The following is a 17,527-nucleotide window of genomic DNA, read 5'->3' as shown; positions in this document are numbered from 1 at the left end:
TTTATCTTCCTGATTATCTAACCAAACTCAACCATTGGAAGAAAAGTTCCAATATAAATCCTAGCCTTGTTCACTATCCCCACGGTTTAATTCTCAAAGTGTTACTCTCTAAGCGAGCTTGTGGTGAATATCCTGCAGATATTTGTGTTGGACTTATCACCCATAGCTGCGACACCGCTGAAAGATAACATTCTAAGTTGAAAATTAGTAGGAGCATCAAAAAGACGGGACGGCCAAGTCTACTAGCAACCCAAACACAATGCCCAGCCTCCGGATCAGGCTCCAACTTCTTTCCAACTGCCTTTTATCATCAACCCGCACCAATTGAGGGGATCAATTCTGAAATCAGTTGCTACTTGAAGGAGTATCCCAAACCGCAAGGCACTAAGATCCTTGCCTATTGGCCGGTCAAAACAAGACTTATCCTATCCTGTTGAAAATGGCTTGTAAATACCTGTTGATCCCGGCAACAAGCGCGGCTTCCAAGCGTGTATTCTCCAAAGGCCAACAAATCTTCTCCTGGCAGCAATCCGCCCTCAAATCAAGGAACATCAAGCACCTGTTGTGTCTCAAGGGATGGTACCAGGCTTTCAATGGCCCCTTGTAACATCCTTTCATCTTTTATCAGTGCCTACACCCGTTTCCTTGGGGTTCTTGCTTGTGCTTATCAACTTGTTTCATTAAAATAAACCTGTACATACTACATATGGCCATTGTAATGTCAAAAAAAAACACAAAATCCAAAAAAAAAGACACCACCCCCAAAGAAATCCTCCTTCCGCAAAATAACACTATATGCCCCGGGGTTTGGGGCATTTTTAAGGCCCATCCCAATTCCCCGGACCCTGGGACATGAGCCAAACCCCGCTTTTGGGGAACAGCCTTATTGCTTGAGTCCCAAGGAGGTTGTCTGTGTGATTAGTGAAGGAAAAAATAATGAAATGGGTAGTGTGAAGACTTTTGTTGATGAAGTTGGGCTCAAGGGGGGAAAACAAATCCCAATCCCCTACGGGGCTTGGGGGTCACAGTCATGCTCTGTTACCAGAAGTGCAGGTCTGTGCACATGAGGACATTGTAAAGCGGGTCTTGTAGCCTAGCCCCCGCGCATACGTGAGCTAGGCTAGAGGCCTCCCCCTGGCCTAGAATTGTGGATTGGTTATGGGGTCAAACTGGGCTTCACTTCAACCACCACAAGATATCCTGAGTGGGATATCCAGTCAGAAATAGAGGATACCTTGTATCCCAAAGCACAGTCCTATTACGGAGTGTGCTTTGGCACACTCCTATTACAGAGTGTGCTTTGGCACACTCCTATTACGGAGTGTTCTTTGGCACACTCCTATTACAGAGTGTGCTTTGGCACACTCCTATTACGGAGTGTTCTTTGGCACACTCCTATTACGGAGTGTTCTTTGGCACACTCCTATTACGGAGTGTGCTTTGGCACACTCCTATTACGGAGTGTGCTTTGGCACACTCCTATTACAGAGTGTGCTTTGGCACACTCCTATTACGGAGTGTGCTTTGGCACACTCCTATTACAGAGTGTGCTTTGGCACACTCCTATTACAGAGTGTGCTTTGGCACACTCCTATTACAGAGTGTGCTTTGGCACACTCCTATTACAGAGTGTGCTTTGGCACACTCCTATTACAGAGTGTGCTTTGGCACACTCCTATTACAGAGTGTGCTTTGGCACACTCCTATTACGGAGTGTGCTTTGGCACACTCCTATTACAGAGTGTGCTTTGGCACACTCCTATTACGGAGTGTGCTTTGGCACACTCCTATTACAGAGTGTGCTTTGGCACACTCCTATTACAGAGTGTGCTTTGGCACACTCCTATTACAGAGTGTGCTTTGGCCCACTCCTATTACAGAGTGTGCTTTGGGATACAGGGTATCCTAGATTTCTTACTGGATATCCTACTCAGGATATCTGGTGGTGGTTGAAGTGCGTGGTGGAAAGGTGACCCGGGGTGATTCTTCTCAGCAGACTTGTTGACCAGATCACGTCACTAACAGATTGGTGTGACTCTTTCAACAGACTGCCGCCAGGTAAGCCGGCCAAACCTGCATAGAAGCGTGTTGTCAAAACACGAGTACACCACGGGGCGCGGTTGACTGTGGCTTGGCACAAAACTTGGCATTGGGCCGCCGCTGACCCTCCCGCCTCCGGCCAGATATTTGGGCGGGCTTTTGGCTTGACTGCCAGCGTAGGGTCAACGTAAGACCCTCACATACACCACCGCTCAAATTTGGGCTTGGGTTGACGATGGCCCAACGTTGCGGTCGGCAAAAGGTTGGGCTGGGTCGCCAACCTGCCCGCCCAGAGTTTGACCGCGGGATTGTGTTGCGATTGGTTGGGCCCCCCTTGACCTGACCCATCCAGCACCACGGGCATTCGGATGGGTCGGCCGTGGCTAAACCAGCCAACCCATCCTGGCTCTGATCAGCGTGCCCATGGGGAAAGCTGGGTGGGCATTTTTTTTTTTTTTTTATAGTGTTTTTGATTTCACATATCACACTGTACAACTAGAGCCGAGTAATTACAACTGTATGTATCTTGTTTTGTGGATTTGCTGTCCTATTGGCGGTACAACATGTCATGAGGATGTTGGCAATCTGGATGGCATAAAGAGGAATTGAGAAAACGATATAGAGAAGAGAAAAGATGAGAGAAAATTGGGAGCAATTGGAACACAGAGAGAGGAAGGGTGACCACAAGGAAATAAATGAAAAGGCTGGATTGGGGAGAAACAGGAAGTGGTTTTGCCCTTACCCATTGGAAGAAGTGTCATGTCTAGAGGAGGGGCCATGCTCCATCCCACCATAGAGTTTCTGGATAAGAGTCTTTTGATTTGTGTAGAAGGTGCCCAGTTTTTCTAGAAATCAGGAGAGCTTGCATGCCGAGCGGGTCCCCCCCCCACAAGGGGCCGTTGGCAGAGGCAATCTGGTTATAGTCAAGCCGTCGCGGTCTTCAAGAGCATGGGGACCCTCCCTTTAACATAACACAACCCCCGCCGGGGGCCAGGCTAGCCAATACAGGTTGTGGAAGATGGAAAGTAGAAAAGAGACTAGTGAAATGAGCAAATCAAGACATAGAGCAGAGGGAAGGCAGAGAGCTTGCTGGGTGGGCATGACAAAAGCCCAACCAGCTTCACTCAGCGGGTGGGCCAAGCTGCCAATCATGGCTGGCGCTGAGCAGCGTGCCAACGTTGCACTCTGGTTGAGCCCGCATTAGGCCAACCAAGAAATGTTTTTTTTATTCAAAAAAAAAAACATGTTTTCTGAGCCTCTTTCCATGTTTGGAAAAAGGCTACATAAGTGAGAAATTACAAAAAAAAAAAAAGGATGAGTCTTGGTCCAAATCCGCAGACTTTGTCTGACAAAATTTGGAAAAATGGTGACTATGGGACAATAACCCAAGGGGTCAGCATAGAAATGTGTGATGCCCCACACCACCAGAAAACAGGTGACGTAATCTGGATTTTGTTGCGCTGACGTAATCTAGATTCCAAATCAAACTTGCGTCCCGGGTGTGTTGTCACCTGCCATTCTCAGTGGCAGGTGCAAGTGGAATGCACAAACCCCCTCAATGGCACCAGTCATCAAGGGGACATACACACCTCCCTTGATGGCCGGTCTGTACCGGCCATCAAGAGGAACACACAACACTCTCTTGATGCCCGGTCAGTACCGGCCAGCAAGAGTAAAGCACTATTTATACTCTCAATGGCTGCCACTGACCGGCCATTGAAAGGTGATACACATACCCCTTGGTAGCCTGTCAGTACACTGGCCATTGAGACAAAACACTAAACTCTTGATGGCCCGTACTGGCCAGATATTGAGAGCAAATCACTCTTGTTGATGTGTATACACATCACCCTTGATGGCCCGTCAGTACCAGCCATTGAGAGGAACATGATACACTCTCAATGGCCTGAAATGATTGGCCATCAAGGGGACATACATACCCTGCTTGATGGTCTGTCAGTACCGGCCATTGAGAGGAATATACTACACTCTGTCAGGTTTCCAGTTTCTCCGCTCACAATTCTCTTCCCTTCCTCTCTGGCCACGTGGCCCCGTCTCCTGTATGGCCAAGTGGCCCTGTCTCCTGTATGGCCAAGTGGCCCTGTCTCCTGTCTTGTCCTGTAGTCACTTGTCCAGCTTAGCTGGACAAAACCCTGTTCCTGTCCCCTGTCCCCTGTCCCCTGTTCCTGTCCCCTGTCCCCTGTTCCTGTCACCTGTCCTGATTTGTTTGGCCGAGTGGCCATGACTTGTCTCCTGTTCCCTGTCACCTGGCCTGTCCCCTGTTATTGTTGTTAGGCCCCCCCTTTGGATCTTGCTGGGGGGCTCTCTAGTTGTTTGGCTAAAGTCCGCTCCTCGGACATGAAATAAAAAGTATCGAGTCTGAGCAATTTTCATCCAGAGCCACCTTTTGCAGCTCCTTGTTCCTGTTCTCTTTCACCCAAGAACAGTCCCCCCCTTCATCGCCTCCTCCTGTTGAGATGAAATCCTAACACACTCTCAATGGCCTGCGCTGACTAGCCATCAAGAGTCCAGCGCTTTGCTCTTGATGACCAGTTGGGTCAATGTACAAGGTGTACATGTCCTCTTGATGGCCAATCATTTCAGGCCATCAAGAGTGTATCATGCTCCTCTCAATGGCCGGCAGTGATGGGCCATCAAGGGTGATGTGTATACACATCAACAAAAGAGCTTTGCTCTCAATAGCCAACCAGTACGGGCCATCAAGAGCTTAGTGTTTTCCTCTCAATGGCCAGTGTACTGACAGGCCACCAAGGGGTGTGTGTATCACATTTTGATGGCCAGTCAGTAGCGGCCATCAAGAGTGAAAATAGTACTTTACTCTTGCTGGCCGGTACTGACCGGCCAACAAGAGAGTGTTGTGTTTTCCTCTTGATGGCCGGTACAGACGGGCCATCAAGGGAGGTGTGTATTTCCCCTTGATGACCGGTGCCATTGAGGGGGTCATGCATTCCACTTGCACCTGCCACTGAGAATGGCAGGTGACAAAATCCACAACGGGCACAAGTTTGATTTGGAATCTGGATTATGTCAGCGCGACAAAATCCAGATTATGTCACCCATTTGCTGGCGGTGCCAGTCAGCAAGCCTAGTCTTCCTCCCTCATGGTAGCACAGCGGGTTGTAATTGCTCACTCCTTGAAGTGCAGTGACGTGCCAGGTTTGACCCCAGTGGCAAGTCATGTTTTTGTGAACCGCTCACCAGACCCCAACCACGGCGCCCACGGGGGGCCAACATGATTAATCTGCCAACCGCGGGCCCCGCACATGGGAATCACGTGGGAGGCTGCACCAACCGCGGGTGGCAATCACTCCCGCTCCGGGTGACACCAAAACTTCCGGGTGGGGTTGCGGGAGTTGTCTCCACATTGCGTCCAACGTCAAACCGCGGTTGGGGGAACTCCGTGGTGTGCACCCACTGTCATGCAAAACACCAACACTAACCTTCTGTTGGGGAGTGAAAACACATCAAACAGTGGTTTTTTGTTGGCTGTAGTGCAGTTTTGTACTTTTTGATGTGTTTTCACTGCCCACAAAATTTCAGAATGGATTTTGGACTTCATTTTTTTCATTTATTATCATTCATTTCACATGTCAATCTATTGATTCTGATTGTTCTTTATTTTTTTGGAATGGTATTGAAGATTTTCCAAGAATTGACAGTTAATGCAAGCAATTTTGTAAATTTTGTGATGTTCATGACTTCAAGTTTGTGGGTTGGCCTTCTAGAATGAGCTTTTGGGGGTACCAATGTATCTGTCCAGTGACTGTACATAACGAGAAAAGTTATCCAAATTCTCTAATGAACAGAAAATTATTGGCTTCATATGGAGCGGAAGATACAAAATGGTCCCATTACCAGACATAGAATTGAAAGAGCGGATCAATCAATTCACGAATTTTCCCTTTCAATAAAATCAGCCAGGAGATTGAATCACGTGGCGGACATACTTCCACAATTGAGAGCGTACTTGAACAGTCCGTATAAATGGATGGCGGGTTGGAAACATAGATTTGCTAAGAGATTGGCCCCGCAAGATGTATTAGAAGACATGGAAGTATGTGGTGTTGAGATTTTCTTTAGATACAAAGAAAAAAAAGTCCGAAGCATTGATGCCTTTGTTTGTGATTTTAATCAAGAGGGCAGTCAGACACTGATCAATCTTGTGAACGACAAGAGGACATGATATATAGGAAATTTGCCGGAAACACGAAGTGTGACATTTCAATATCAAACCAACACGAACCAATGCCGCACGGGAAAGTATGTCAGATTAGGTTGGGAGTGACTTGAATTGAATCAGGCATTACGGAACTCAAGAGAATAGACGTTTCTCGTATCTAGAGGTGTAACCAGGCAGGTCAACAAAAAAGACGCGAGGAAGGAAAACAAAGTGAATTGACTTACGAATGTAGTCCATGCACGCCCCCCTCCACTTGAGCACTTGTTGTCCTGAGTTCAAACCTCACTTGGGATGCGTCGGCTCGTTCACGAAGTTGAGCGATCGATCGAGCGCCAACGTCCTGAAGTGAATGCTGGAGTCCAGTGTAGAGATAAGGTACAAACTTCTTGAGTGAGCCTTTGTCTACTACGGCGCCCGTAACACCCTAGAGCGAGAGAAAAATAGGCACATTCCGTCAAGATTGTCTTAGACTCCTATTGTCGCTTCCATGCAATAATCAGATTTACCTGGGCGACTCGGACAGACCCACTCTCGGAGAAATAACGGGAAGTTGCAGCGTTATCCCCCGAAGATTTACCGGTTCCAGCCTTCAAGCGAGTTTGAAGCGAAGGGCTTTCAGTACGTTTCACCGGATTCTTCTCGGCATTTCCATGTTCCATGGCATCCAAGCTGCCCATTCCACGGTATTTCTTTAGTCTTTGGCCTTCGTTGTAGAAGTACTCGCCAGGTGCTTCTGTTGTTCCAGCTAGCAAGCCGCCCATCATCACTGCCGACGCTCCGAGTGCAATCGCCTTTCCGATATGTCCAACGTTAGAAATTCCCCCATCCGCGATGACCGGCACGCCAAACCTGCGTGCGAATTCTGCTACGGCGAATACCGCTGATCCCTGTGGTCTTCCGACAGCACAAACCTCCTGGGTGATGCAGATCGAGCCGCTTCCCATCCCGACTCTAAGCGCATCGGCCCCAACGGCAATCAGAGCGGCCGCCTGTTCACGAGTTACCACATTCCCGGCAATCACGTCCAGTCCTGGGTGGTTTTCCTTGATCCATTTGATCATTTCGATCTGGTAGATCGAGTTGCCCTGAGATGAGTCGAGGACTACCACGTCTAGGCCGGCTTGGACTAATGCTGTCAGTCGTGCTCGATCAGTTTCACGTGTGCCGACTGCGGCACCACAGAGTAGTTGCTTGCTTGCGGGTTTCTTGCTGGCAAGTGGGTAATCTTTGTTTTTGAGCAAGTCGCTTCTTGCAAGTAACGAGCGCAATCGACCTTCGGAGTCAACTAGTGGCAGCTTCCCCTTTTTACAATCCCGCAAGATCGCATTGGCCTCTTCTAAGTTGATACCTTCCGGTCCAACAACGAGTTCGGACAATTTCGTCATCACCTCTGATAAGGGTTGATTGGAGGATCTGAATTGGATGTCACGTGCAGTCACGATCCCCTGTAGAATTCCTCCCAGCTTTCCGGTATCTATTGCAAAAAGATAATAGCAAAATTTTAATTGTTGCGCAAAGCCCGATAGTGGCGTGAGGAGGCGAATAGGCAGGATGACAAACCTGTGACTGGAATCCCACAGAATCCATATGCTTCCTTGACGGCCAGAACATCCTCAACCGTGTGTTCAGGAGTCAGACAGAAGGGATCGGTAATAAATCCCTGAAATTTGTGGAGGGTTTTCAGCAATTTTGGAAGGAGCACAATCTGAACGAACGATAGCGGGCTTACGTTCTCGTATTTTTTTACAGCACGGACCATCGATGCCTGTAGATGAGCAGGCATATTGTGATGGATAATGCCAATCCCTCCTAAGAGCTGATTCAAACGAAAAAGTAGGTTAAACGATTGCAAATATCGATCAGCTCAAAGGTCCGAAAAACAAGACTGATTAATAGTTGTAACTTGCAGCCATAGTGATTGCCATGTCGGTTTCAGTCACTGTATCCATGGGAGAACTCATGAATGGAGTCTTCAACGTAATGTTGCGGGTGACTTTTGACTCGAGTGAGACCTAAAGTGAGTACCGAAAGTCGAATTGATATCGTTAAAATCACTAGATCTGTGTGTAAAGAAAAAAGAGAAGAGTGGAGTATTCTACTTCGGAGGCTGGAAAGTCGATATAGCCAGGTAAAAGCAGAAAATCGTTGTATGTTAACCCTCCAAATCTGTTTTCCATAGAAAGAGAAGCAAGATCTCATTAAAATAATTTTGGAATGCGCGGACCTGATCTGACGGTTGCTTTGAGAATGGCAGGAGATAGGGAAACAGCTTACATACTTGGTTGAATCCATGAGCTCTTGAAGGCTGAGACCATCCATCCTCGAGTATTTCTTTAATTCGTCCATGGCTTCCATGGGGGAAAGAGGGGATGTGTGTTCGCGGGAATACATGGCAGCTTGGGTAGTTTTTTTGGAGCTCAGAATGGATATATCTAGGGGAAACACCGCAGTGGCTGTGCCGCGCGCATTCAACATATGAATATGCATAATATCCAACCTGCGGGAGACTCGCTTTGGCCTAACCCCCGGGGGCCCGAAGTCTCGAGGGACTTACTTGGGTCCAGCGCATGACATCGATGCTAATCGACAGCGATGACTCAAATGATATGGAACGGAGTCAAGAATGGAATGGGATCAATCCAGAGTAAGACCATCTCGCATATATGCTTCCATCCGTTCATTGATCGAACCTCACTGCACTAGAATCCTTCTCAACGACCGGGGTAAAGATGATCAAGACGAAAAAGCAGAAGAAGGAGATCGAACGGCAGCGGCTGAAGGCAGAAGAGGCGAAGACAACGCTCCGGGAGAGTCTGCGACTGAAACAGAAGCCGGACCCAATTCTGGGCTACTCAACCCAGATCCCGAAGGCATACTTGAACTGGGAAAACTGCGAGTTGAACAAGCTGATCGTCAAGAAAGAGGACGTCTGGGCCGGACGGATCGGGCCGGTAAAGCCGGACGAAGATCGCTCTAAACCAGCACTTTCAACAACCGATCAGGAGAACAACCTGAACCAACAATCCCTCGTCTTAAACTTCGGACTGGACGAGAACGAGCATCAGAAGGCGATCCTCTTTGATGGATTGCCCAAAATGAAGGAACTCATGAAGATCAAGAACCGGCCGATCTTCGACCCTGCGCTCACCGAACCCGATTCCTCAGCCTCCTCTGACTCGATTCCTAACGAGCAGGATGAAGAGGATCTCAAAAAACTGCGACTGATGAGGATTTTGGACCTGCGGAACTCGAACTCGAAGGGGATCGATAAGTTTATCAAGCTTAGGATCCTCAAGGCCTTCTCTCCCAAAGACCCCCTTCACCCCAAAAAACTCGACCCTGGTTGCTCGGAAGTCCAAGGTAACTCCGATCGATATACATCCGCGACTGCGTACATGAAAACTGATGATCGGATAATGGGTTTTTTTTTGCAGCTGCGATGATCACTTACAGGATCCATGCGGTTTTGGACCATGCATGGCAAAACAGAAGAGACAAAGACTCTAAACGACACCTGTCCGACCTGGTCATGCAGCGCATGAAGATCTTGAAATATCTTAAACGAACCAAGCCAAAGAGCTACTTCGAACTCTTACCAAGGATCGGCCTGGAACCTAGGTATCTCAAGGACGAACTGATCGTTCGCGCTAAACTTCCCCTGCGTCCTGGAGAATCCCTGGATTAAACCCATCCAACATTTTCTGCCTAAATACTTCCCCATCCCACTCATTTGCCTCCCATTGTTCCCATGTAAGCTAGTACTCTTGCGTAGAGAGCAAGCTAGACAAAAGGCTAGAGCCTGTACCATAGGGCATAAAAATTCATTTATTTTTTTCAAATTTATCTCTCTCAACATTTCTCAGAACTAAAACTGAACATCACTAAAAGGCAGTCTTGAGCCCAAACTGAAGAATCTCAACAATTGAAACCCCCTCTTATTTTCAATTTTTGCATAGAGGACAAGAGAAGTAGAAATTTTGCAAAATTGATCCCATGGTCCAGATCCTGATTTGAGGCATCATAACTGTAGGTGTTATATTGTACAAATCATTAAGGCTGTGTTTTGCAGCATAATAATTGTGACATGTGACAACCCAGCACCATAATGTCCCATGTCAGTTGTGCAATAATTACACTGCCAAACACGGCCTAAATAAAAGTACAAACCATTAGCAATGTGATGCCTAATTTTTCTGTCAGGAAAGGTGAACCCCTGACCCCCTCAATAGGGGGTTTCAAAATTGCCCCCGGAAGTCTTCCAGGTCCAAAAATCAGTCCAACCGCCACCAGGCGTAGATTCTTAGTAAATCCTCTTGAAGCTTTGCTTCTTTGGATTTTGATTTGTCTTAACTTTTTCAACAACCTTAGTTTTCTAGGATGGCCTGGGAGTTTCATCTCCTCCCCAAGTCATCCAAGTATGGGATTGAGGAAAGAAGATCCTGTCTTGTGCCTTTTCTTCTCTTGTTGCCTTGTTAGCAATTCTGAAGAAAGGTCTGTCACGGAGTAGAAAGTACTCAGGAGTGCCATATTAATGATGGTCTATTCTTCTTTACCCTAGGTTGCCCCGCAAACCTTAAGGTCTGAGCCCAAAGGGCGGGTGGGAGCACTAACTGGGTGGGTGGGTGGGGCATTTTTTTTATTCCTAAACTCCTATAATTGGCAGGCGGCAGTATGGCAAGGTTGGCGGAGTTGTAGATGTTGATCACTCACCACCTGGTCTGTCTGCTGGTAGCGGTTTTTGTTGAACAATTAGGTTTACTGCGGCCTCCGCAGCAGTCAGGAAGCGCGCGCTGTTACCCGTTGGATTACCGCGGGTCTCCCTGGTTGCGCGGCGCAGCTGGCACATCTACTGGGTGCAGCTCCTTAGAATTTCCCCACCTCCCGCTGCGCTCCCAGAAGTAGCAAGAAAACAAATGGTTCTAGAAGCTCTTCTACAGATCTGATTTCCTTCTTAGCAAAAAACTCCAGGAGCAGGAAACAGGTCAGAATTCACATGCTCAAGTCCATGTTAATGTGTCCACAATCACACCTGGAACAGCCACTAACTTTTTCTCTTCCGGTCCTGGACTGTGTAGTTGCTCACACTCCCCTCTAGAGAATGTGCTGGCGGACCTGGTGTGGTAACCCTTTTCCCTCTCAGTTCATCATTCTCATAGTTTCTTTCCTATGTTACTGCCAGTGCCATCAGGCTGGTTCACATTGGGCCTCAACAAGCAAAGTTTTAATTAACATCAGACACACTTAACAAAATTTTAGCTGAAAAGGTTGATTCCCAGGGCATTTTATTGACCAGCAAGTGCATTTTGGTTGGGGACTTAACGTGAACCAGGCCATTCAATGCTTTTTGAACTGCTGCTGTGTGTTCTGCAAGAAGTTTGAAAATTCTTGTAATTAATATTGGCAAAAGAATTCTTCTTCTTCTTGAGGCAAGCGGTGAGTGACGTTGTGGTAAACAAAAGTGGCCACTGCGCAGAATTGACAGGACACCACCGCTACAATATTGTTCCCAGGTAAAGTTGGGTGATATGGAGAACTCCGCTCCACAAAGGAGTAGTGAGGCCCAATAATCATAATAGAGCAAGCAAAATAACATATAAATAACCGTAAAACACATAGAAAGCTGCCACAAAATACAGTAATAATCCGTCATAAAGTAAAGGGAAATAAAACTCCACAAGCCAAGTAAGTGAGAAGCTCCACACATAATAAATCTGTAACAGAATAATAATAAGAATGAATCCAAGTCCGCACAAGTGATGATGGGTTTTTGATGGGGGGGAAACTCCCTCCCCCCTCCATAGAAAAGGAAAAACCACATGAGAGAAAGAAAACCATCCTCCTCTGCCCGCCTCTCACACACACCATCTGCCAAGCCATGCTCTCACAACCACGCACATCATCTGTCCATTCCGCTCTCACACGGATCTTCTGTCAACTTTGCCGCACATCATTGCCCACCGTTGGACTCCTCTTGCCTTAGCTTCCTCGCCTCTGTCTAGCCCTCAATGCCAAGATCCCACACGCTGCCTCCGCACCAGCTAAGCCCGCTGACGTAGCCCGCTTTGGCTGCCACGGCTTCCCCCGGTCACTGCCGCTACTAGCCAGTCCGCGCCGGCCTGCGTAAGTAGATTCCAGCTCCGCCGCCGCCGGGCTGTGTACACCAAATCCGCGCTCCGCCTCAAAGAAATCCACCGCGCCAGCCTTGCCAAATCCACAGTCCGTAACCTCCACAAACCTGTGCGGTCAATTAGGGTCCCTGACCCGGATTTACCACCACAACAGAGCTCCGGATTGTTTTCACTTTTCTTTTATCTCATACCAAACCAACTCAGTAGAGAGTGGTCCCGTGCTTGCTCTTAGGTAAACAGGATACTTCCTTATAAATTGTTTTTCCTTATCAAATATAAGCTGTTCATTCCATTAACTTAGAGATATAAATACTCTTAGTTCTTGCAAATTTTTCACAAATGACCAACCACATTGGTTGGAATTAGCAGGTAATATTATGTGTTTGGCACATAAACACATAAAGTTAATGCTTTTGAGCATGATGAATTTTCATTTTGTGTTTAGTCCCAGGATTAGTGGGGTCTACATCTATATCCCACTAGCTCCAAACAGAGCTCTAGGTCCAGCTGATTCCATAAATCCAACACAATTTGGTTGCGGGGTCAAACAGAGTGCCTTAATCTGCACTAACTTAGAGCATCTCCAACAGGATGGACTATCTGAGGGACTAAATCACCAACTTGTGTTCAACTGTGGCACAGTTTTAGTCCCCCACCAAAAGACTTTTTCACACCACAGAGTTCCCAAAGTAGCACCTTCAGCAACAATGGGCCTATAATATACTCTAAAATAACCAGACCCTTCTGTTATTGTATGTGTTATGAGCTGTAGCGCGGGCTCTGCAGCGCAGACTCACATGTACATAGACTACACGTACATGTCACGGACCATACTCAAGGTTCAAGAGGCTAGAGATCCAAGCCTCTTCCTCATCTTGGATCCAGAACCCCCAGAACCCCAGAACTCCAGACCCCAGACTCCATCTTCCTCTCCATAGAACAGACCATAACATATTGCAGGATCTACTTCACAGAGACAAAGACTAAGAACCCACCAGACCAACAAGAACCAGATTGCTCCGCCTCCAAAACCTTGAACATCCCAACTCCAAAACCTTGAATATCTCGCACTCTGCTCTCAGAAACTCAACTCTGCTCTTAGAAACCTTGAATATCCCGCTCTGACATCACACAGCAATACAATGGACATAGAGAATAACGATTTGGACCCAGGTACGGTTGGCACCTGGGTACCAGGTACGTTTTTTTCCCAAAGCAGGGACCAAGTACCGCACCCGGCACTGCCTGGCGGGTACCAGCGGTACTTGGGGCGGGTACCGGTGGTACTTTGTGCCTTTTTTCACATACTTGGCGTATGGGACTGGGGACACCAATTCCCCAAAGTCCAGCTTGCCCAGAGGTATGTCTTTTGGCGAGCTGGTCAAGTCCAGCTCGCCTAGATGAATACACACCTCTCGGCGGACTGGGCTTTGACCAGCTCGCCGGGAAGAACACCCTCGGCGAGCTGGTATAAAAATTCAGCTCGCCAAGAGGTGTGTATTCCTCTCGGCAAGCTGGACTTTGACCAGCTCTCCAAGAGACACACCCCTTGGCGAGATGGATTTCTTGCCAAGAGGTGTAGATTTCTCTCGGCGAGCTGGTCAAAGTCCAGCTCGCCGGAAGGGATGTATTAGGCATGGGCTCCACCCCCTGCCGCATTGGGAGGCACTTGAGCGGGTACCTCAAGCGGTACCCGGGTACCCCCCAACTTTTCACAAAAAAAGAGGCACCCGGCACCGCACCCAACACCGCCCGGCGGGTGCCGGCGGTACCCGCCAGGCGGTGCTGGGTACCTAGCAATGGGTCCAAATCATTATTCTTTAAATGGACGCCTCCAAAGCCTCCAAAATCCGACAACAACTGGCCAAAATCACCAAGAAGGCCAACAAAGAAGAGAAAAAACACTGTCAGGCCGAGGCCAATTTGGAGGATGCACTCCGCAAGCAGAACTCAACCCCCCCCCCCCCCCCCCCTACCGACAGCCAGAGCAGAGGTAGCCACAACCAAGGCCCACAAGGTTGCCCAACCCAACAAGTTCAATGGCGAACGCGAAATGGAAGCGGAGATGTTTGCCAGGCAGGTCGGCATCTACATGACCTTGTTCCCAACCGACTCAACAAAAATCCCATTTGTGTCCTCATACATGACCGGAACCGCGGGCGTATGGGCCGCCCCGTTCCTTGACCAGGCAGCAGCAGACCCGCCCACCCTGACCTACGCAAAGTTCACAGTGTCCTTCCGGGCCATGTTTTTTGACCTGGAAAAGAAGAAGAAGGCGGAAAAGGCCCTCTGAGCGCTGAAGCAGACCGGGTCCGTGGCGGACTACACCCACTCCTTCGTCCAGCACGCTTCCACAGCGGGATGGGAAATCCCCACCCTGATCAACCAGTACCGCCAAGGCCTGAAGCGGGACATCCAGATGGGGCTCATTGTTTCCCGCACCGCATTTGCAACTGTTAATGAGGTTGCTAGCTTGGTCCTGGAGCTTGAAACGGGGATGAGCGGAGCGGAGACCAGAACAGCGCCGACCAAACAGAAGATCAACCCTGACACCATGGACCTATTGATGTTAAACAGACAACTCTCCGACTCCGAGAAGGCCCAGATGATGTGGGAAGGACTCTGTTTCAGATGCGGAGTACAGTGCCACATATCCCGCGACTGTCCGACCAAGAAGGGAAAATGCCGCAGAAACACCAGGATTGCGGCAATGGAGGATCAGATCCGCCAACCAGTGGAAGGGATGGCAGCAATAGGCAGAGGCGTACCAGCGGATAAAGGCGGAAAAGGCCGGGCCAACTTGTCAAAAAATGGAGGTGCTCAGGAATGAAGGTTGTACCTTTCCTGAGCACGGTGGAGTTTTCTTGTAGTATTGGTACTAGTCAAACTTTAAACAGAGATGAAATTGATCCCTTTAAACAGAGATGAAATTGATCCCTTTAAACAGAGATGAAATTGATCCCTTTAAACAGAGATGAAATTGATCCCCAATGTTTTATCTCTTGCACCATCACAACTCCCAGAGCCACACCCCAGACCCCCTTTCCCCCTGCCTCCTTCCTGATTGATTCCAGAGCAACCCACAATGTGTTGAGTGAATCCTACGCCGCCACAGCGGGATTACTCCGCAGCACCACCGCCTCAAGGCGGACCGTCTTGGGATTTGATGGATCCACATCCCAAGCAGCGTATGAGATTGACCTGACCCTGAATGAAGAACCCCGCCCTTCAAAATTCATCATTACCCAACTGAAAGACACATATGACGGCATCCTTGGGATGCCATGGATCCGCAAACACGGACACCGAATTGACTGGACCACCCGCACCCTCCACCCCAACCACTCCAACATTGCAACTGCCTCCGCAGTTTTTTCCACTCCAAAAACATCCTCAACAGAGCAGCGGTGGGCAGATACATTATCAATTTGGATAACTCTGCCTGTAACATAACCTTTACAGTTACGTTACCGCCCAGTTACTGATAACTGGTGGCTGAGTTATGTTATCCAATTTGCAAAATTGGATAACGCAGTTTAAGTTACGATATTGGATATTGTAATGGTTGAGGTGCTCCGTTATCCAGAGTCAAACAAGTGTGGATTAGAACAGCTGATAAGGGGTTGGTTAGGTGCCTGCCAGCTTCTGTGTATGTTGCGAGTTTAACTCCCACCCTGGGAGGGGGTAGCCAGTCCCCTATGTAGCTGAGGGTGCCCCAACACTTGTATTAAAAGGGGTTTTTTGATGTTACAGATATTGTGACGCCTCAAAATTATGTTAACCGCACCTGATTCACGGCAAAGTCACGTTAACATGGCTGCAAAAACAGTACCCCATCTGTGGGTTACATGACATTATGATACAGTAAAAAATAATGTACGTTATCACAGAGGGCAGACATGGATAACTAAAAATAGTTACGGTATCCAAAATTGCCCCCGTAATGTATCTGCCCACCACTGAATAGAGGGCCAAGGGCCCATGATGAGGAAAGCTAGGATTTGTGACAAGGGGGTGTGTGTTTTACCGCCCCCGCAATGTGAGTTCGATAGACTACCCTCATCCATAATCCCTGAAATGGCTGGCAAGCTTGTTTTCCCCGTAGATAGTACTCCACACCCCGACTGGAATCCCGCCCCTCCGCAACCTGAATGGAACCCTGCCAACCCCGCCGACAATTTTGCTGCTGCTTCAGCGGTATTGTCCACTCCACAAACATCCTCAACAGAGGGCCAAGGGCCCATGATGGGGAAAGCTAGGATTCATGACAAGGGGGTGTGTATTTTACCGCCCCCGCAATGTGAGTCCAATAAATTTTTTCCGCAATCATTCTCCAAAGCAGCTGGCAAGCCCCTTTCTCTCCTAGAACATTACACCGCAGAGATTAGCACCCCCAAGGCATTGTGGTCAACCTCCGCCCAGCTAGCGGCGGCGGGAAAGGCCACTATTGCAGCGCCAAACGCCAAAGAGCTAATCCTGCAGTGCTACCACCAAATCATTGAAATGTTCCAAAAATCCAGCGCTAAGAGCCTACTGCCACAAAGAAAATATGACTTTTGTGTTGACCTAGTCCCCGGAGCCACACCACAAGCAAGCCTGATCATTCCACTTTCACCGGCAGAGAACCAGGCACTCAACACACTGATTGCAGAAGGATTGGCCAGCGGAACAATCTGGCAAACCACGTCACCATGGGCGGCCCCAGTTCTATTCACCGGCAAGAAGGACAGAAACCTCCGCCCCTGTTTTGACTACCAAAAACTCAATGCGCTGACAGTGAAGAACCACTATCCCCTTCCGCTGACCATGGACCTGGTTGACAGCCTGCTACACGCTGTGGTGCTCCATTCCAAACCAAAAGTAGTATTTTTACTGTCTTCTTTTACATTTAAACTGCCTATTACCCCACACCCCTTCACAAATAACTCAGGCCCCGTTTGGCCGCGCGAGGTGATGTGATAAATCGGGCAATTTATAACGGGGGTTGCCCGGGGTATAACAGCCACTTATTTGGTGTTTGTGGCAGCCAGTAATATCATAAAAGACATGACATCGCATGACTGAAAATTTATCATCCCCGCCATTTCGGAAATAGAGGTCTGGACCTGTATTTTTGGGTGATAAATCCACTCGTCGGGTCTCCAAGCTACACCTCTCA

General features: G+C 48.4%; 2 protein-coding genes across 2 annotated transcripts; one reads left to right on the top strand and one right to left on the bottom strand.

Annotated features, from left to right (window-relative positions):
• Positions 1–6,373: 6,373 nt before the first annotated feature.
• Positions 6,374–8,716, bottom strand: PtA15_15A285 (uncharacterized protein; the record flags this gene model as incomplete). The annotated part of the gene is made up of 8 exons (XM_053163475.1): positions 6,374–6,398; positions 6,466–6,665; positions 6,748–7,715; positions 7,802–7,901; positions 7,971–8,057; positions 8,149–8,253; positions 8,341–8,348; positions 8,476–8,716. The coding sequence occupies 8 exons, from the start codon at positions 8,714–8,716 to the stop codon at positions 6,374–6,376; spliced, it is 1,734 nt and encodes a 577-aa protein (XP_053027447.1).
• A 117-nt stretch (positions 8,717–8,833) lies between these two features.
• PtA15_15A284 (uncharacterized protein) lies at positions 8,834–9,926 on the top strand (the record flags this gene model as incomplete). Its single annotated transcript, XM_053163474.1, has 3 exons — positions 8,834–8,885; positions 8,945–9,601; positions 9,676–9,926. The coding sequence occupies 3 exons, from the start codon at positions 8,834–8,836 to the stop codon at positions 9,924–9,926; spliced, it is 960 nt and encodes a 319-aa protein (XP_053027446.1).
• Between the last annotated feature and the right edge of the window lie 7,601 nt (positions 9,927–17,527).

This window comes from Puccinia triticina, chromosome 15A (genome assembly GCF_026914185.1).
Source record: "Puccinia triticina chromosome 15A, complete sequence".
NCBI classification, from domain to species: Eukaryota; Fungi; Basidiomycota; class Pucciniomycetes; order Pucciniales; family Pucciniaceae; genus Puccinia; species Puccinia triticina.
This window is presented reverse-complemented; position numbering and strand designations above follow the sequence as displayed.